The sequence below is a fragment of the Sapajus apella genome, unplaced genomic scaffold (genome assembly GCF_009761245.1).
Source record: "Sapajus apella isolate SASKATOON/1434 unplaced genomic scaffold, GSC_monkey_1.0 scaffold86, whole genome shotgun sequence".
In the NCBI taxonomy this organism is placed as follows: domain Eukaryota; kingdom Metazoa; phylum Chordata; class Mammalia; order Primates; family Cebidae; genus Sapajus; species Sapajus apella.
The window spans coordinates 7,765,473-7,780,858 of NW_022437026.1; the positions used below are offsets into that span (position 1 = coordinate 7,765,473).

The 15,386-nt window shown below is 49.5% G+C and overlaps 1 protein-coding gene and 1 non-coding gene across 2 annotated transcripts; one reads left to right on the forward strand and one right to left on the reverse strand.

Moving 5' to 3' along the window:
• Positions 1-812: 812 nt before the first annotated feature.
• On the reverse strand, positions 813-959 carry LOC116534363. Its single transcript, XR_004261685.1, has one exon. It is a non-coding gene; the product is annotated as a U4 spliceosomal RNA (small nuclear RNA).
• A 6,793-nt stretch (positions 960-7,752) lies between these two features.
• Positions 7,753-15,258, forward strand: CD27 (CD27 molecule). The gene is made up of 6 exons (XM_032254553.1): positions 7,753-8,108; positions 8,301-8,432; positions 13,739-13,918; positions 14,094-14,183; positions 14,451-14,570; positions 14,812-15,258. Exons 1-6 carry the CDS (start codon positions 7,973-7,975, stop codon positions 14,934-14,936), a joined length of 783 nt encoding a protein of 260 aa, XP_032110444.1. The 5' UTR covers positions 7,753-7,972; the 3' UTR covers positions 14,937-15,258.
• Positions 15,259-15,386: the final 128 nt, after the last annotated feature.

Consider the following 15,386-nt stretch of genomic DNA (forward strand, 5'->3'; position numbering starts at 1 on the left):
CACTCTCCCAGTCTCTCTTTAATGGAGATGGGGTCACACTCTGTCACCAGCACTGAAGTACAGTGGGGTCTCACTCTGTTACTCAGGCTGGTCTCAAACTCCTAGCCTCAAGCCATCCTCCCGCCTCAGCCTCCCAAAGTGCTGAGATTACAGGTGTGAGCCACTGTGGCGGGCTTGAAGATGAACGCTTGATTCAAAATTAGAAAACACACTGGAAACAGTTTGACCTAGAGAACCTTTTTAGTTTTTTTGAAATGGAGTTTTGTTCTTGTTGCCCAGGCTGGAGTGCAATGGTGCAATCTCGGCTCACCTCCGCCTCCCAGATTCAAGCAACTCTCCTGCCTCAGCCTCCCAAGTAGCTGGGATTATGGGCATGCGCCACCATGTCCAGCTAATTTTGTATTTTTAGTAGAGACGAGGTTTCTCCACATTGGTTAGGGCTGGTCTTGAACTCCTGACCTCAGGTGATCTACCCACCTCGGCCTCCCAAAGTGGCGGGATTACAGGCATGAGCCACTGCCCCTGGCTGAGAAACTTTTTCATCTATGTCAGTCATAAAAATTAAATATATGATATTCGTTGTGGGCTTGCAATTAAAAAAAATTAAATATTTGTACTTAGACCCAGATTACTATACATAAAGTGTTGAAGAAAGATTTTTTTAAATAATAAACACATTAAATCATATTCTTGCTAAATTGATTACTATTAATGTTTTAGTATATTGCAGAAAATGTTGTTACCTATTATATTTTTTAATGAGAGCAACTAGATCTTTTATGTTGCACATAAGTAAATGCAATTTTTTTTTAATTCAGTGCACGTAGAAACTGCCAAAAATTGCCAATGCTGACTATATTTCAAGTCATCATGGCGGGGTGTTGGGAAAAGTTTTCAACTAGCAATAATCGCACCTCGGATAAACCTCATTGGCTACAATACTGCCACTGCGCAAAGCTTGCAGTATCTTTAAATATCGTTTTTCCTATCTTTGTCTCATTCTTTTTATTTTAGTTTTATTATTTGTTGTTGTTGTTGCTCACACGGGTCTCAAACTCCTGAGCTCACGCAATCCTCCCACCCCGGCTTCCCAAAGTGCTGGGATGACAGCATGGGTCACTGCATCTAGCCAATCTCATCCTTATTATGTTTCTATATGTGCTGTGTAATTCTATCTCATCCTTCAGAATGTCTGCATATACTTATATAGAACCTATCTGAGTATACATGATTCATTTATTTAAAACATTGTATATTTTGGGATACATGTTGAAAATCGTTTTATTGATGGTGTGCAAAATTTTTAAAAAAACAGAGACCGCTGAATTAGAAATATACATTTTTTTCAGGCACAGATGAAACATTTACAACCACATACTAGGCCACAGAGCAAATTTCAAACAAATGCCAGAGGATTCATATGTGTTTGTTTTCTTTGGCTGCTACAACACATTAACAAAAACTTAGTGGTTGAAGACAACCCTGATGTATTATGTCACAGCTCTGCAGGTCAGAAGTCTAAAATGGGCCTCACCAGGCTACAATCAGTGTTGGCAGGTCCAACTGCCTCTGGAGCGTCTAGGGGCAAATCCGTCTCCTTGCCCCTCCCAGCTTCTGGAGGCCGCCCATGTACCAAGGCTCCTGGCCCTCTTCTTCCAGATTCAAGGTCAGCAACATCCCTGATCCTTCTCACGCGGCCACCTCTCTGGCTGTCCCTCCTCTGTCTCTCTCTTCCACTTACAAGAATCCTTGTGATTACACTGGGTCTACCTGGATAATGCAGAATAATCACCCATCTCAAGGCCAACCTTGATGCCATCAGCAGCCATAACGCCCCTTTGCCATGTAACCTTACATGCAGTTCCAGGGGCGTAGATGTCCTCGGGAGGCCAACGTTCTGCCCGCCATGCTACACAGACAGACTGAATGCTCTGACCATAATATATTTAAAACTGAAATAATAAACAACAAAAAGTTAAGCCCCACAGATCTGAAAAATTCTTAGTGCATTTATAAATGAAATAGATGTAAAAAGTGAATAATAATGGGAAAAGTAAATCGACCATAACGAAGAAAACAATATAGCAAAGCTTATGAGACGGAGCTAAAGTAGATTTTCAAGGGAAGTTTATAGCCTTAAATGCATATATTAGAAAAGAAGTTTCTGAATTAATTAATCAAGCATCCAATAAATTAGAAAAAGAATGACAAAGTATGCCGGGTGCGGTGGCTCACGCCTGTAATCCCAGGAATTTGGGAGGCCAAGGTGGGTGGATCGCTTGAGGTCAAGAGTTCAAGACCAGCCTGGCCAATGTGGCAAAACCCCTACTAACAATACAAAAATTAGCCAAGGGTGGTGGTGCACACTTGTAATCCCAGCCACTCAGGAGGTGGAGGTTGCAGTGAGCCAAGATCGTGCCACTGCACTCCAGCCTGGGTGACAGAGAGAGGCAGCAGTGAAACACCTACGCTTGAAATACACATACACACACAAACAATCCAATTCTACCAGGCTTTCAAGGAACAGATTATCCCTATTGTATATAATCTGTATATAAAAAAAGAAAAAATAGCACTTAAAAAACGAGTGGTCAAAGAATGGAAAACAGGGTGCTGTCACAGAAACCAAGGGAACTAACAATTCTCACATAGGTAGGGAGCAGCCAGATTCCACATATCTCTGTTAAACTTTGCTTCCTAGTTGAAGCACTCCCCACCCCAAGAGTCCCCCTATTAGGGGGATAGACACCTATATTGTACCCCAACTCTCTCCCTCGTAGCAATAATGACCGTTACTAACAAATTTTAACTCTGTTTTGTTTTTTGGGTCTTATGAGATGAGGTCTTGCTCTATCACCCAGGCTTGAGTGCAGTGGCACAATCATGCCTCACCACAGCCTAGGCCTCCTGGGCTCAAGCGATCCTCCCACCTCAGCCTCCCGAGTAGCTGGGACCACAGGCATGTGCCACCACACCCAGTTAATTTATTTTTTATCTTTGTTTGTTTGTTTTTTGAGATGGAGTCTCGCTCTGTTGCCCAGACTGGGGTGCAATGGCACAACCTCAGCTCACTGCAACCTCTGCCTCCTGGGTTCAAGCAATTCTCCTGTCTCAGCCTCCTGAGTAGTTGGGACTCCAGGCACATGCCACCAGGCCCGGCCAATTTTCATATTTTTAGTAGAGGTGGGGTTTCACCATATTGGTCAAGCTGGTCTTGAACTCCTGACCTTAGGTGATCCACCCACCTTGGCCTCCCAAAATGCTGGGATTACAGGTGTGAGCCTCCGTGCCCCGCCCCCAGTTAATTTTTTTTTTTATTGTATGTAGAGACAGGGTCTTACTCTGTTTCCCAGGCTAGTCTTAAACTCCTGGGCTCAAGCAATCCTTCTGCCTTGGCCTCCCAAAGTGACTGAAATTATAGGTGTGAGCCACCTCACCTGGCCAATTTTACATTTGTCTTTGAGATTATATGATCAGTATTTGACTCTCACACTAGTGTGTCAACTCCATCAGGGCAGAAACCACAAATTTGTCTGTTTTTTATCTTTGTGCCCCATTACTTAGCTGGTTTCTAACACAAAATGGATGTGCAACAAACACTTATCAAATGAATGAGGAGGTCTAAAGGGCCTTGAGCCCTCTGACATTTCCATTGTATAATTGTGGACAGAGCCCCTAGGGCACAAAGCTGAGCTGGACCATCCAATGTTTAGCCAGTGCCTATGTGCTAGGAGACACTGGGAGCTGTGCTGGGCTTCTGAGGCATGGGCAGAGGCTAGAAATACCCATTGTTGGTCAGTCCCCTGTGTCACTCAGACTGGGGAGGTGCAGAAATGCAAATTACAGAGCTGTGAGGACCCAGAGCCTCATTAATGAGCTTAACTTGCTGTCCTGCCCAGGTGGCCTCTCAAACAAAGCCTTGCTGGCAAGGAGGCTTTAAGGTGGCGGGGGCAGCAGTGCTAGTAGTGGTCATCAAAGAAAGTGGGAGTTGGGGATGAAGGAATGGGGAGCAGGAGTCAAAGGAGGCCAGACAAACCCAGACCTTCGGGTGATAAGACTCAGGAGCCCGAAGTCAGGAACAGTGATTGAGGACATCTTTGTCCCATAACAGAACTTCCTCCTAAGGAAAGGTCTTGCAGAGATTGGTCCTGCTGAGTGCTTTAACAGGTCATTGCTTTATAAAAATTGGAGAAAAAAGAAAAGGTCTGCCACACCTAAGAGCCTTCTGTTTAGAGCTGGTTTAGAGGAAACTTTAAGCAAGTCTTGTGTCTCCCATTTTGGGCCTGAGGCAGGGTATAGGTAAAGAACAGACAGCAGACACGGAGGCAAGAACGAGACTTTGGCTGAAAGCGAAACCAGAACCAGAGGTGGCCACGAGGACACCCGACCCACTGGAAGTCGTGCAGGTGGACAGCCTGCCCAGGGCTTTTCCTGAGTGGGGAGAAAGAAGCATCTTATATAGGTTTTAGGGAGCAGGTTGCCCCTGGCTGACATCTAGGCTACAGCCACTGGGCCAGGTGGAGGGTTGCTCAGTCCCTCTCAAAAGTCATGAGAGGCCAGATGCAGTGGCTCACGCCTGTAATCCCAGCACTTTGGGAGGCTGAAGCAGGCGATCACTTGAGGCCAGGAATTTGAGACCAGCCTGGCCAACATGGTGAAACCCCGTCTCTACTAAAAATATAAAAACTTAGCCAGGCATGGTGGCCAGTGCCCCTAATCCCAGCTACTTGGGAGGCTGACGTAGAAGAATCGCTTGAACCCAGGAGGCAGAGGTTGTAGTGAGCCAAGATTGTGCCACTACACTCCAGCCTGGGCGACAGACAGAGACCCTGTCTCAAAAAAAAGAAGAAAAAAAAAAAAGCCAGGCATAGTGGTTCATGCCTATAACCCCAGCACTTTGGGAGGCTGAAGCAGGTGGATCACCTAAGCTCAGGAGTTTGAGACCAGCCTGGCCAACATGGTGAAAACCTATCTCTACTAAAAATACAAAAATTAGCCAGGTATGGTGGTAGGTGCCTGTAATCCCAGGTACTAGGAAGGCTGACGCAGGAGAATTGCTTGAACCTGGGAGGCGGAGGTTACCGTGAGCCAAGGTTAGGCCATTGTACTCCAGCCTGGCGACAAAGCAAGACTCCATCTCAAAAAAAAAAACAAGAACAAAAAAGTCATGAGAGTCCTCGGAGTTCTCGAGAAAGGCTTCTGTGGGCCTGTCTCTGGAGAGGAAAGAAAAGCAGAGAACTGTTGAAAAAATGCCAGGCATGGGGGAGAGGCTGACCCCAAAAGAGAAAGTGGTGGTGTGAGATTTCAAGGAAGATGTCAGCAGGCTGTACTCCCAGGGCCTGTAGACAAAAGGAAGGGCCCAGCCAGGCATGGTGGCTCACGCCTGTAATCCCAGCGCTTTGGGAGGCTGAGGCAGGCGGATCACCTGAGGCTAGGAGTTCAAGACCAGCCTGGCCAACGTGGCAAAACCCCATCTCTGCTAAAAATACAAAAATTAGCTAAGCATGGTGGCATGCACCTGTAATCCCAATTACTCAAGAGGCTGAGGCACGAGAATTGCTTGAGCCTAGGAGATGGAGGTTGCAGTGAGCCAAGATCGCACCATTGCACTCCAGCCTGGGTGACAGAGTGAGATGGGGTGGGGGCGGAAAGGAAGGGTCCTGTCCAGGGAGCCAGGCTTGGATGGGGAAGGCTCACCAGAAGTGGATGCAAAGAGCGCTGGAGATGAGCTCATTCTATTTGCACAGGAAGGACAAAGGCCCAGAAACCTGGCTTTCCTCCTCTTGGCCGGGGTCCTCCAGGAGAGCCAAGCAGACCCGCTTCTGCTGTGACCCCCTGAAGAAGAGATATATAGAAGAGAGGAGATGGGCTTTGGCCCACAGGACAGAGGCCTTAGGCGAGTGAGCAGTTCCCAGTTGGCTCAAGGTTGCTAGGCTGGAACTCCAAGTCCCTGTTCTACAGATTTCTTCCTAAAGGTCCCCGGTTCCTCATCATTCTCCTGAGGGTCTCATCCATCCTCCTAGGGCCTGCTGTCAGCTAGCCACCCACTGTCCCATGCCTGCCTTGAGGCTTAACACTAGCCGAGAAGACATTTACCACAACCTGGAAATGGCTGGCGACAGAAAAGTCCTCGGGCCGCCCCACAGCACTCTCTGTGGTGGGAATTCGGGCGCCCTGCCTGGTGGGGAAAAAAGTGGTTTTGCATAAACAACTCTAAATCGCACCCAGATGTGGCTTCTGACTTGAGTAGACCCCCAAGAAGAGCTGCACGGGGGGCTGGGAAAAGACAAGAGAATGGAGAAAATGAAGAGAAAGGAAACTACAGAGTGAGATAGAGAGCGGATCTGACAGGTGTCACCACAGCAGTGTGACATTTATGAGCAATGTGGAAACAACTGCAAAGCCCCTGAATGAAAAACTTCCTGGGGAAATAAGCCACTCCGTATCTCGGTCACCAAGGAAAGAATGGAGGAGGTTGCTGATCCATGTGTGTTCCCAGGACTCAAAGAAAGAAAAGCCTAGCTGTTTCCAATATCCCCAAATCAGTCTTGCTGGGAGAACTGGGAAAGTGAAAAAGAGATGACCCCTGTCAGAAGCGATCTTTAATCCCAAGTGCCCAAGGCCGGGAGAGAAGATGCCCCAGGTGGTCCAGGACACCAGTGACTGACACAGCCAGAGGCGGGAAGGGAGGGGAAAGATGGCACAGAGGTGAGGCAGCAAGGGTCTGCGAGGGAAGGCCAGGCGGGCAGTGGGTGGCTGTCGAGAAACATTAAGTTTACCCCGCCCCCGTGGCTCCCTTGTGGAGAATACCCTTTCATTTGCAATTAGTGGTAACAGCTGCCTCCTTGGACTTTTTTGCATTATGAGTAAATACAGAACACCTGTTTATTAATAAGAATCACCTGTTAAGAGAGAATAAATACGTGGATCAAAATCTGCTCAGGGTCTTCAGCCTGGAATGCTGTCAGCCCCTGAGGCTCTCGGCTCAGTAGGCTGTTGGACCGCCACGCCCCAGATAGACCCACTTTGCTGTTCTGTCTGGGTGTCTCCCTCTCATTGCCTTCAGCACCGCCTGGGTAGGGGTCTCCCGGCCGAGCTGGTACTCGGTAGGTGGCACCCACATCAGAGGCTGGCATAAGGATTAAAGGAGAGCATAGGTGATCTGCAGGAGGGTGACAGAAGAGAGGCAGGCCTACGCCCCTTGTCTGCAATGCTGAGCAATTCTATAGCAAACTCATTGGGTCACCAAACCAGACCTCAATTGAGACAAGGCTATTTGAGGTTCATCCCACTTGGTGGAAATATTCAATAGTTTTGCTGCAGACATGTTTTGTTTGATTATGGGGCTACTCGACTCCCCAAGGGTGTTTTGTGGTGCTAGTTTCTGTATAAACCTGAAAAATTCTGAATTCCAAAACTTATCTGACCCCCAAAATTTCAGGTAAGAGTTTGTGGACCTGTGCTCAATTCTGGTTCTCCTTCGTTCTTTCAACTATTGTCTGAGAAAGGAGGGATGCAGGTATGGGCCACAGGAGACACATGGATTCATCTGTAAACTGTGGATGGGGGCAGGTAATGTGGGCACCTTTGTGCACAAGTGCATAAATAGGAGGGGTGGGCGACTGTGTGCATCCATCATCTTTTTGTCACAGAAGCAGGAGTAGGTGGGTTACAGGCTTCATGAGCAGGAGGCTCGTGTGTCCGAGAAGGCATGTTTAAAAAGCAGCAGATCTGACAGTTTGCCCTTAATACTCTCCCCAGCACACGGAAGGAGGAAGGGGGTGGAGGCTGCTGCTATGAGAGAAAAAAAACGCCACAACAGAGCCTCTGCCCTCAAAGGTTGGCTTGCCACCTGAAGCAGCCACTGCCCAGGGGTTGCAAAGAAGAGACAGCAGCGCCCAGCTTGTAGGTGCTAACTGCAGAAGCCAGCGGTCAGCAACTGGGCACAGAAGGAGCTCCCTGGGCAGGAACCATGGCACGGCCACATCCCTGGTGGCTGTGCATTCTGGGGACCCTGGTGGGGGTCTCAGCTACTCCAGCCCCCAAAAGCTGCCCAGAGAGGCACTACTGGGCTCAGGGAAAGCTGTGCTGCCAGATGTGTGCACCAGGTAAGAGGGGACCTTGGCAGGGGTCAGGTGAGTGCCAAAAGAGAGAGGACTGGGGCCAATTCAGTGAACAGGCACAGGGTGAGACTGAGCTCAAGCAAGGGGAGAAATCCTGCAGCTGCGGGGAGGCACCACCTTGAAGAGGACAGAGACTCAGCCCTTCTCGGGTCTTGATCCCTCACGCTCTGCTCCCAGGAACATTCCTTGTGAAGGACTGTGACCAGCACGGAAAGGCTGCTCAGTGTGACCCTTGCATGCCCGGGGTCTCCTTCTCTCCAGACCACCACTCCCGGCCCCACTGTGAGAGCTGTCGGCACTGTAACTCTGGTGAGGTGGGCAAGGGTGTGTGGGTGGGGACACTGGACAAGCGTTTGGGGGAGCAAGGCTGGTGATGGGTTGGGGGGGCAAGGAGGATGAGGGTGTCAAAGCTTCAGCCTTCTTCAGGGCTCACAGCAAGTGGAGCCAATGCTGGGAAATGGGGCACCCTAGGTGGGGCATGAATTAACGTGGGCAGAAATCTAGTATTTCAGGGAAATGGATAAATAGAATTGGGGGATTGGTGAGAATGCATCTATGGATAGGATCAAGACAATCACATGAGGGGAGTGGCTCTATGACCCCAGATTTCAGACAAGCAACTCCCAACCCATAAACTGGCTGTGTTCCCAGAGTGCACATGTGTAGGTTGGCCCTTGGGAATTTGGAACACATCTTTCTAAGAAAATAGCAAAATAAGCCAATAGATAACAACCTTTTTTGCACAAAAGCCAATTTGAGAAAATTAGTGTGTATGTGGCCTGTGTTTTTATTTGATAGTTCCATTTTTTTTTAACTAAAAAGTATAATATCTGCAGTAGCGCTTATGAATGCTGTGATTATTTGTCCATCTTTGCTACAATTTCAGAAGCTACGGCCAGTATACATTAGAATTGCAGACTTTAGCCTGGCGCGGTGACTCAAGCCTGTAATCCCAGCACTTTGGGAGGCCGAGGCAGGTGGATCACGAGGTCAAGAGATCGAGGCCATCCTGGTCAACATGGTGAAACCCCGTCTCTACTAAAAATACAAAAAATTAGCTGGGCATGGTGGCGCGTGCCTGTAATCCCAGCTGCTTCGGAGGTTGAGGCAGGAGAATTGCCTGAACCCAAGAGGCAGAGGTTGTGGTGAGCCGAGATCACACCATTGCACTCCAGCCTGGGTAACAAGAGTGAAACTCCGTCTCAAAAAAAAAAAAAAAAAGAATTGCAGACTTTAAAGTGCCCCCTTTGAACAAGTGTTTTCTAGCAAGATACTTTTTAGAACCAGGTAACTGTAACTATTAAACTACCTACTTGCAAAATGTGTTTGGTGTCACTAGGTCTGTTGGAACTGCATTTTGGTTTTTTTTGTTTTGTTTAGAGACAAGGTCTAGTTCTGTCACCCAGGCTGGAGTGCAGGGGTGCAATCAGAGGTCACCACAGCCTTGAACTCCTGGGCTCAAGTGATCTTTTTGTCTCAGCCTCTCAAAGTACCAGAATTATAGGCGTGAGCTACAGTGCCTGGTCCAGTAAAAACAAAAACAAAAACCAAGGCTGGGAGTGGTGGTTCATGCCTGTAATCCCAGCACTTTGGGAGGCCAAGGCAGGAGGATCACTTGAGCCCAGGAGTTCGAGACCAGCTGGGCAACATAGCAACTCCTTGCCTGTAAAAAAATTGGCTGATCGTGGTGGTGAACTTATAGTCCCAGCTACTTGGGAGGCTGAGATGGGAAGATCACTTGAGCCCAGGAGGTCTAGGGAGTGGGCTATGATCACACCACTACACTCCAGCCTGGGTAACTGGGCAAAACCCTCTGTCACACACACAAAAAAGAGGCGGTCCAGTGGCTCACACTTGTAATTCCAGCACTTTAGGAGGCCAACGCAGGCAGATCCCTTGAGCCCAGTAGTTGGAGACCAGTCCGGGCAGCATGGCAAAACCCTGTCTCTGCTAAAAATACGAAAAGTTAGCCAGGCGTGGTGGCGCAAACCTGTAGTCCCAGGTACTGAGAAAGCTGAAGTGAGAAGATCACTTGAGCCCAGGAAGTGGAGGCTGCAGTGAGCCGTGATTGCACCCCTGCACTCTATCTTGGGTGACTGAGCAGAGTGAGACCCTGTCTCCAAAAAAAAAAACAAGAAAAGAAAAACAAAAGCTCTTCCATTGCAAATAAACCAAACAGCAACATACTTAATACACAAGAAATATTCTCCAGTCTACTTAACTTAAAAATGTGACTGTAATAGATGCTTTTCTCTTGGCGGCAGCCCCTGCAGGGTTGGAATTTTTCTTAGTGATAACTTCCCTACTCACTCTGCAGACCCTACCTGAAGGTCTTCGCTCCATACTGAGCCTATCCTCAGTCCCTTCACTTGTTCCAGACTGGCCCAATCCATGACTCTTCTCTGGGAGCTCAGCCAATTGACCCCAAAGTACCACAGCAGCATCTGGCTGCAGAAGGACCCTAGGGGATTGCGGCCAGGGGCGAGAAGATGAGTGGGCTGAATGAGTTTGGCCCTCTCTGGGCCTCAGTGCTGGCATCTGTGAGATGAGGAAGTGTCTGAAGTCAGCCTGGATTTTTTTTTTTTTTTTTTTTTGAGACGGAGTTTCACTCATGTTACCCAGGCTGGAGTGCAATGGCGCGATCTCGGCTCACTGCAACCTCCGCCTCCTGGGTTCAGGCAATTCTCCTGCCTCAGCCTCCTGAGTAGCTGGGATTACAGGCACGCACCACCATGCCCAGCTAATTTTTTGTATTTTTAGTAGAGACGGGGTTTCACCATGTTGACCAGGATGGTCTCGATCTCTTGACCTCGTGATCCACCCGCCTCGGCCTCCCAAAGTGCTGGGATTACAGGCTTGAGCCACCGCGCCCGGCGGCTTTTTTTTTTATGATATCGGAGACAGAGTTTCACTCTTGTTGCCCAGGCTGGAGTACAATGGCGCGATCTCTGCTCACCGAAATCTCCACCTCCCAGGTTCAAGTGATTCTCCTGCCTCAACCTCCTGAGTAGCTGTGATTACAGGCATGCGCTACCACACCCAGCTAATTTTTTGTATTTTTTTTTTAAGTAAAGATAGGGTTTCTCCATGTTGGTCAGGCTGGTCTTGAACTCCCGACATTAGGTGATCTGCCCGCCTCAGCCTCCCAAAGTGCTGGGATTATAGACGGGAGCCTGAGGGGGGCCCAGCCTGGAATTTTGAGCTCAGGCTATAGCTGGTACGTAGAACCCCCAGGTCTCCAGATACCACTGAAACAATGGCACCTCACTGTTTTTAACCCTTCTTTAACCCTTCCATTTCCCTTTTAGCAGAGACCCTTCTCATCACTCCTCCCTACCACCAATGCTCTCCCCTCCCGCACTGTCCCAGGCTTCCTCATTCTTCCCTTGCAGGTCCTTATCCAACCTGGCTCACAATTCCTGGGAAGCCACAAGGAAACCAAAGTGTAGTAGCAACTCAGAGTCAGCATTCATTAGGAGGTCACAGGGCCATAAGGATGCCAAGAAGGAATTTGCCCCTCTCCCTGCCCTGACAAAAGGCATGTGAAATAAAACTGTTAGATTGGATTATGATGTTTGACAACCTGCCTTTCTGTGCCCTTCTTCCACCTGTCAGGACTCCTAGGGCTCCCCGGGTCTACACAGGCATCTGCCCTAAGGCCCACCAGGCTCCCTTGCAGCCAGTCCCACACCTGGGTGTCACTGTCTTCCTCTGAATCACCCTCCTCTCAAACCAGCTGCCAGCGAGCCGAGCCCAGCCCAGCCCATCTAGTGCCCTACCACCTCCACCCCCAGGATAATTAAGGCCAGCATCAGACCCCTACACTTGAGCAAAATGTATATTTTAAAGGCAAAGTCTCACTCCTGTAATCCCAGCACTTTGGGAGGCCGAGGTGGGCTGATTACAAGGTTAGGAGATCGAGACCATCCTGGCTAATGGTGAAACCCTGTCTCTGCTAAAAATACAAAAAATTAGCTGGGCGTGGTGGCACATGCCTGTAATCCCAGCTACTCGAGGGGGGACTGAGGCAGGAGAATCACTTGAACCCAGGAGGCGGAGGTTGCAGTGAGCCAAAATCGCTCCACTGCACTCCAGCCTGGGCGACAGAGCGAGACTCCATCTCAAAAAAAAAAAAAAAAAAAGGCAAAGTAACTCTTTATTTATTTTAATGTATTCATAGGTTCTGCAGCCATCAACACTATCTAATTCTATAACATTTTCGTCACCCCAAAGAAACCCATACCCCTTAGCAATTACTCCCCATCTCTTCCCACCATCCTCGTCCCCATCTCTAGCCCCCGGAAATCTCTAATGTACTTTGGTTTTTGTTGGTGGTGTTTGAGACAGGGTTTCACTCTGTCACCCAGACTGGAGTGCAGTGTCATGATCTCAGCTCACTGCAACCTTTGCCTCATGGGCTCAAGCGATCCTCCCACCTCAGCCTCCCCAGTAGCTGGGACTACAGGCATGTGCCACCATGCCCAGCTAATTTTTGTATTTTTTGTAGAGATGGGGTTTCACTATGTTGGCCAGGCTGGTCTTGAATTCCTGAGCTCAAATAATCCACTCACCTCAGCCTCCCAAAGTGCTGGGATTACAGACATGAGCCACTGCACCTGGCTATTTTCTATTTCTTTAACTGGTGCTGGTTATGCCTGAGAGCCAAATTTGTACAAATTCTTCAGCTTTATCCTCGTGTGCCTCTTTGTATATATATTATACTTCAATTAAAAGTTATTATAGTATCAGGAACCAGGCACAATGGCTCACGCCTGTAATCCTAGCGCTTTGGGAGACTGAGGTGGGTGAATCACCTGAGGTCAGGAGTTTGAGACCAGCCTGGCCAACATGGTGCAAACCCGTTGCTACTAAAAATATAAGAAATTAGCTGCGGGTGGTGGTGGGCACCTGTAATCCCAGCTACTGAAGAGGCTAAGGCAGGGGAATTTCTTGAACCCAAGAGGTGGAGGTTGCAGTGAGCCAAAGTCGTGCCACTGCACTCCAGCCTGGGCAACAAGAGTGAGACTCCATCTCAAAAAACAAAAATAAAAATAGTCCAGGTGTGGTGGCTCACGCCTGTAATCCAAGCACTTTGGAGGCCAAGGCGGGTGGATCACCTGAGGTCGGGAGTTCAAGACCAGCCTGACCAACATGGTGAAACCCCATCTTTATTATAAAAAATAAAAATAAAATAAAATAAAAAATAAAAAAAGTAGGCCAGGCGCAGTGGTTCCCGCCTGTAATCCCAGCACTTTGGGAGGCAAAGGCAGGTGGATCACTTGAGGCCAGGAGTTCAAGACTAGCCTGGCCAACATGGTGAAACCCTGTCTCAAGAAAAAAAAAAAAAGAAAGAACAAAATAAGTATCAGGAGCATAAGAGAAATTTATGTAAGCTCCTTCTACTTTTCATAGTTTCTATGTCTGAACTGATGAATCTTCCTTCCAATAGATCCAACTTTCTTCTTTAATAACAATAACAATGGCAAAGGCATTGGGGGGACAGGGGTGGGAATGGAAAAGGGAAGCGCATCCCTAGAGGCAGGATGAAGCAAGTGGACCTCAAAAGTCTCCACAGGCCTGCTTTCTTAGGCTCCCTGGTCCTCCTCTTCCCCCAGGTCTTCTCATTCGCAGCTGCAACATCACTGCCAATGCCGAGTGTGCCTGTCCCGATGGCTGGCAGTGCAGGGACAAGGAGTGCACCGAGTGTGATCCAGCTCCAGACACTTTGCTGACCACTCAGCCGTCTCAGGCCCTGGACCCACACCTTCAGCCCACCCACTTACCTTACGTCAGTGGTAAGTTCCAGGCAACCCACTGGGTAGAGGTGACACCCTAACCAGTACTCCCCACTCCTACCCCTAGATAAGGTCAGCCTGTTTCTGCATTCCCATCCCATCCAGGGCCTCTCAGGCCTTCAGATGTGCCCTGTGGAGTTCCCTGCTGCTATTCATTCTGTCTCTGTTTTTCCAGAGATGCTGGAAGCCAGGACAGCTGGGCACATGCAGACCCTGGCTGGCCTCAGGCAGCTGCCTGCCCCAACTCCCTCTACCCACTGGCCAGGTGAGTTTTCTCCCTAATCCCTGCCACTAGAAAGAATGCATACAGGAGGGGCCAGAGGGAAGCCAGACAGAAAGCTCCTAGAAGTAGGGGTAAGAAGAGGAGTGGAAAAAGCAGAGTCCAGCAATTAGGAGAGGACTTGGCCAATGGTTGGGGGTGGAAGAGAAGAAGGTGGGGGAAAGGGGAGAGGCAAGGTGACAGGAGGGCTGGGCTGAGGGAGCTGAGGGCTAGACCCTCCCCTAACCCCTGTGTGGCTCCTGCCTATCACAGCCCAAAGATCCCTGTGCAGCTCAGATTTTATTCGCATCCTTGTGATCTTCTCTGGAACGTTTCTTGTTTTTACCCTGGCTGGAGCCCTGTTCCTCCATCAACAAAGGAAATATAGATCAAGTAAGAAACAGAATACAGGTCTCCAGCCCTGCCCTTGCACCACACCCCACCGGCTCAACCCCGCTGCCCATGCCTGGAATCTCACTGAAACCCACCCGCTCCATCTTCACCAGCCTCGGTCCTACGCTTTCTCTCCCCTTAGCGGGCATGCTCCTGGCACCCCTCCCCCTCTGCCCATCTCTTCCTCTCTTCTCTCCCTGCCCCCACTGCTGGCCAAGACTCATTGGATCTCCTTCTGCAGACAAAGGAGAAAGTCCTGTGGAGCCTGCAGAGCCTTGTCCTTACCGCTGCCCCAGGGAGGAGGAGGGCAGCACCATCCCCATCCAGGAGGATTACCGAAAACCGGAGCCTACCTCCTCCCCCTGAGCCAGTGCCTGCGGGAGCTGCACTACAGCCCTGGCCTCCACCCCACACCGCCAACCACCCAGGGAAAGTGAACCTGGCAGCCGAAACGGCAGCCCCATCCTCATCAGGGCCTTTCATGTGTACACCTGTGACAGAGTGCCTTTTCGAGACTGGCAGGGACAAGGACAAATACGGATGAGGTGGAGGGTGGGAAGCCGGAGGCCAGCCAGCTGCACCTGCGCTGCAGGAGGGCGGGGGCTCTGGTTGTAAAACACACTTCCTAATTCGAAAGGCTCACCTGCTACAAGACGGGCGAAATAAAGTGACAGATGACCACCCTGCAGCTCCCCAGTTTCCTCTCTAAAATTCCAGTCCCAAATCCCAGGGCCCTACCCGCCTCCTGGCTCAGGTCGGAATCTGGCAAAGGAGCCCTCTCAGCTGGTTGTGTTGGGCCCTGCTTGAGGGTGGGGG

Coding starts and splice junctions, on each gene's coding strand:
- CD27 (XM_032254553.1), top strand. CDS start 7,973: ATGGCACGGCCACATCCCTGGTGGCTGTGCATTCTGGGGACCCTGGTG. Junction 8,109..8,300: donor CTGCCAGATGTGTGCACCAG/GTAAGAGGGGAC, acceptor CTCTGCTCCCAG/GAACATTCCTTGTGAAGGAC. Junction 13,919..14,093: donor CCACTTACCTTACGTCAGTG/GTAAGTTCCAGG, acceptor CTGTTTTTCCAG/AGATGCTGGAAGCCAGGACA.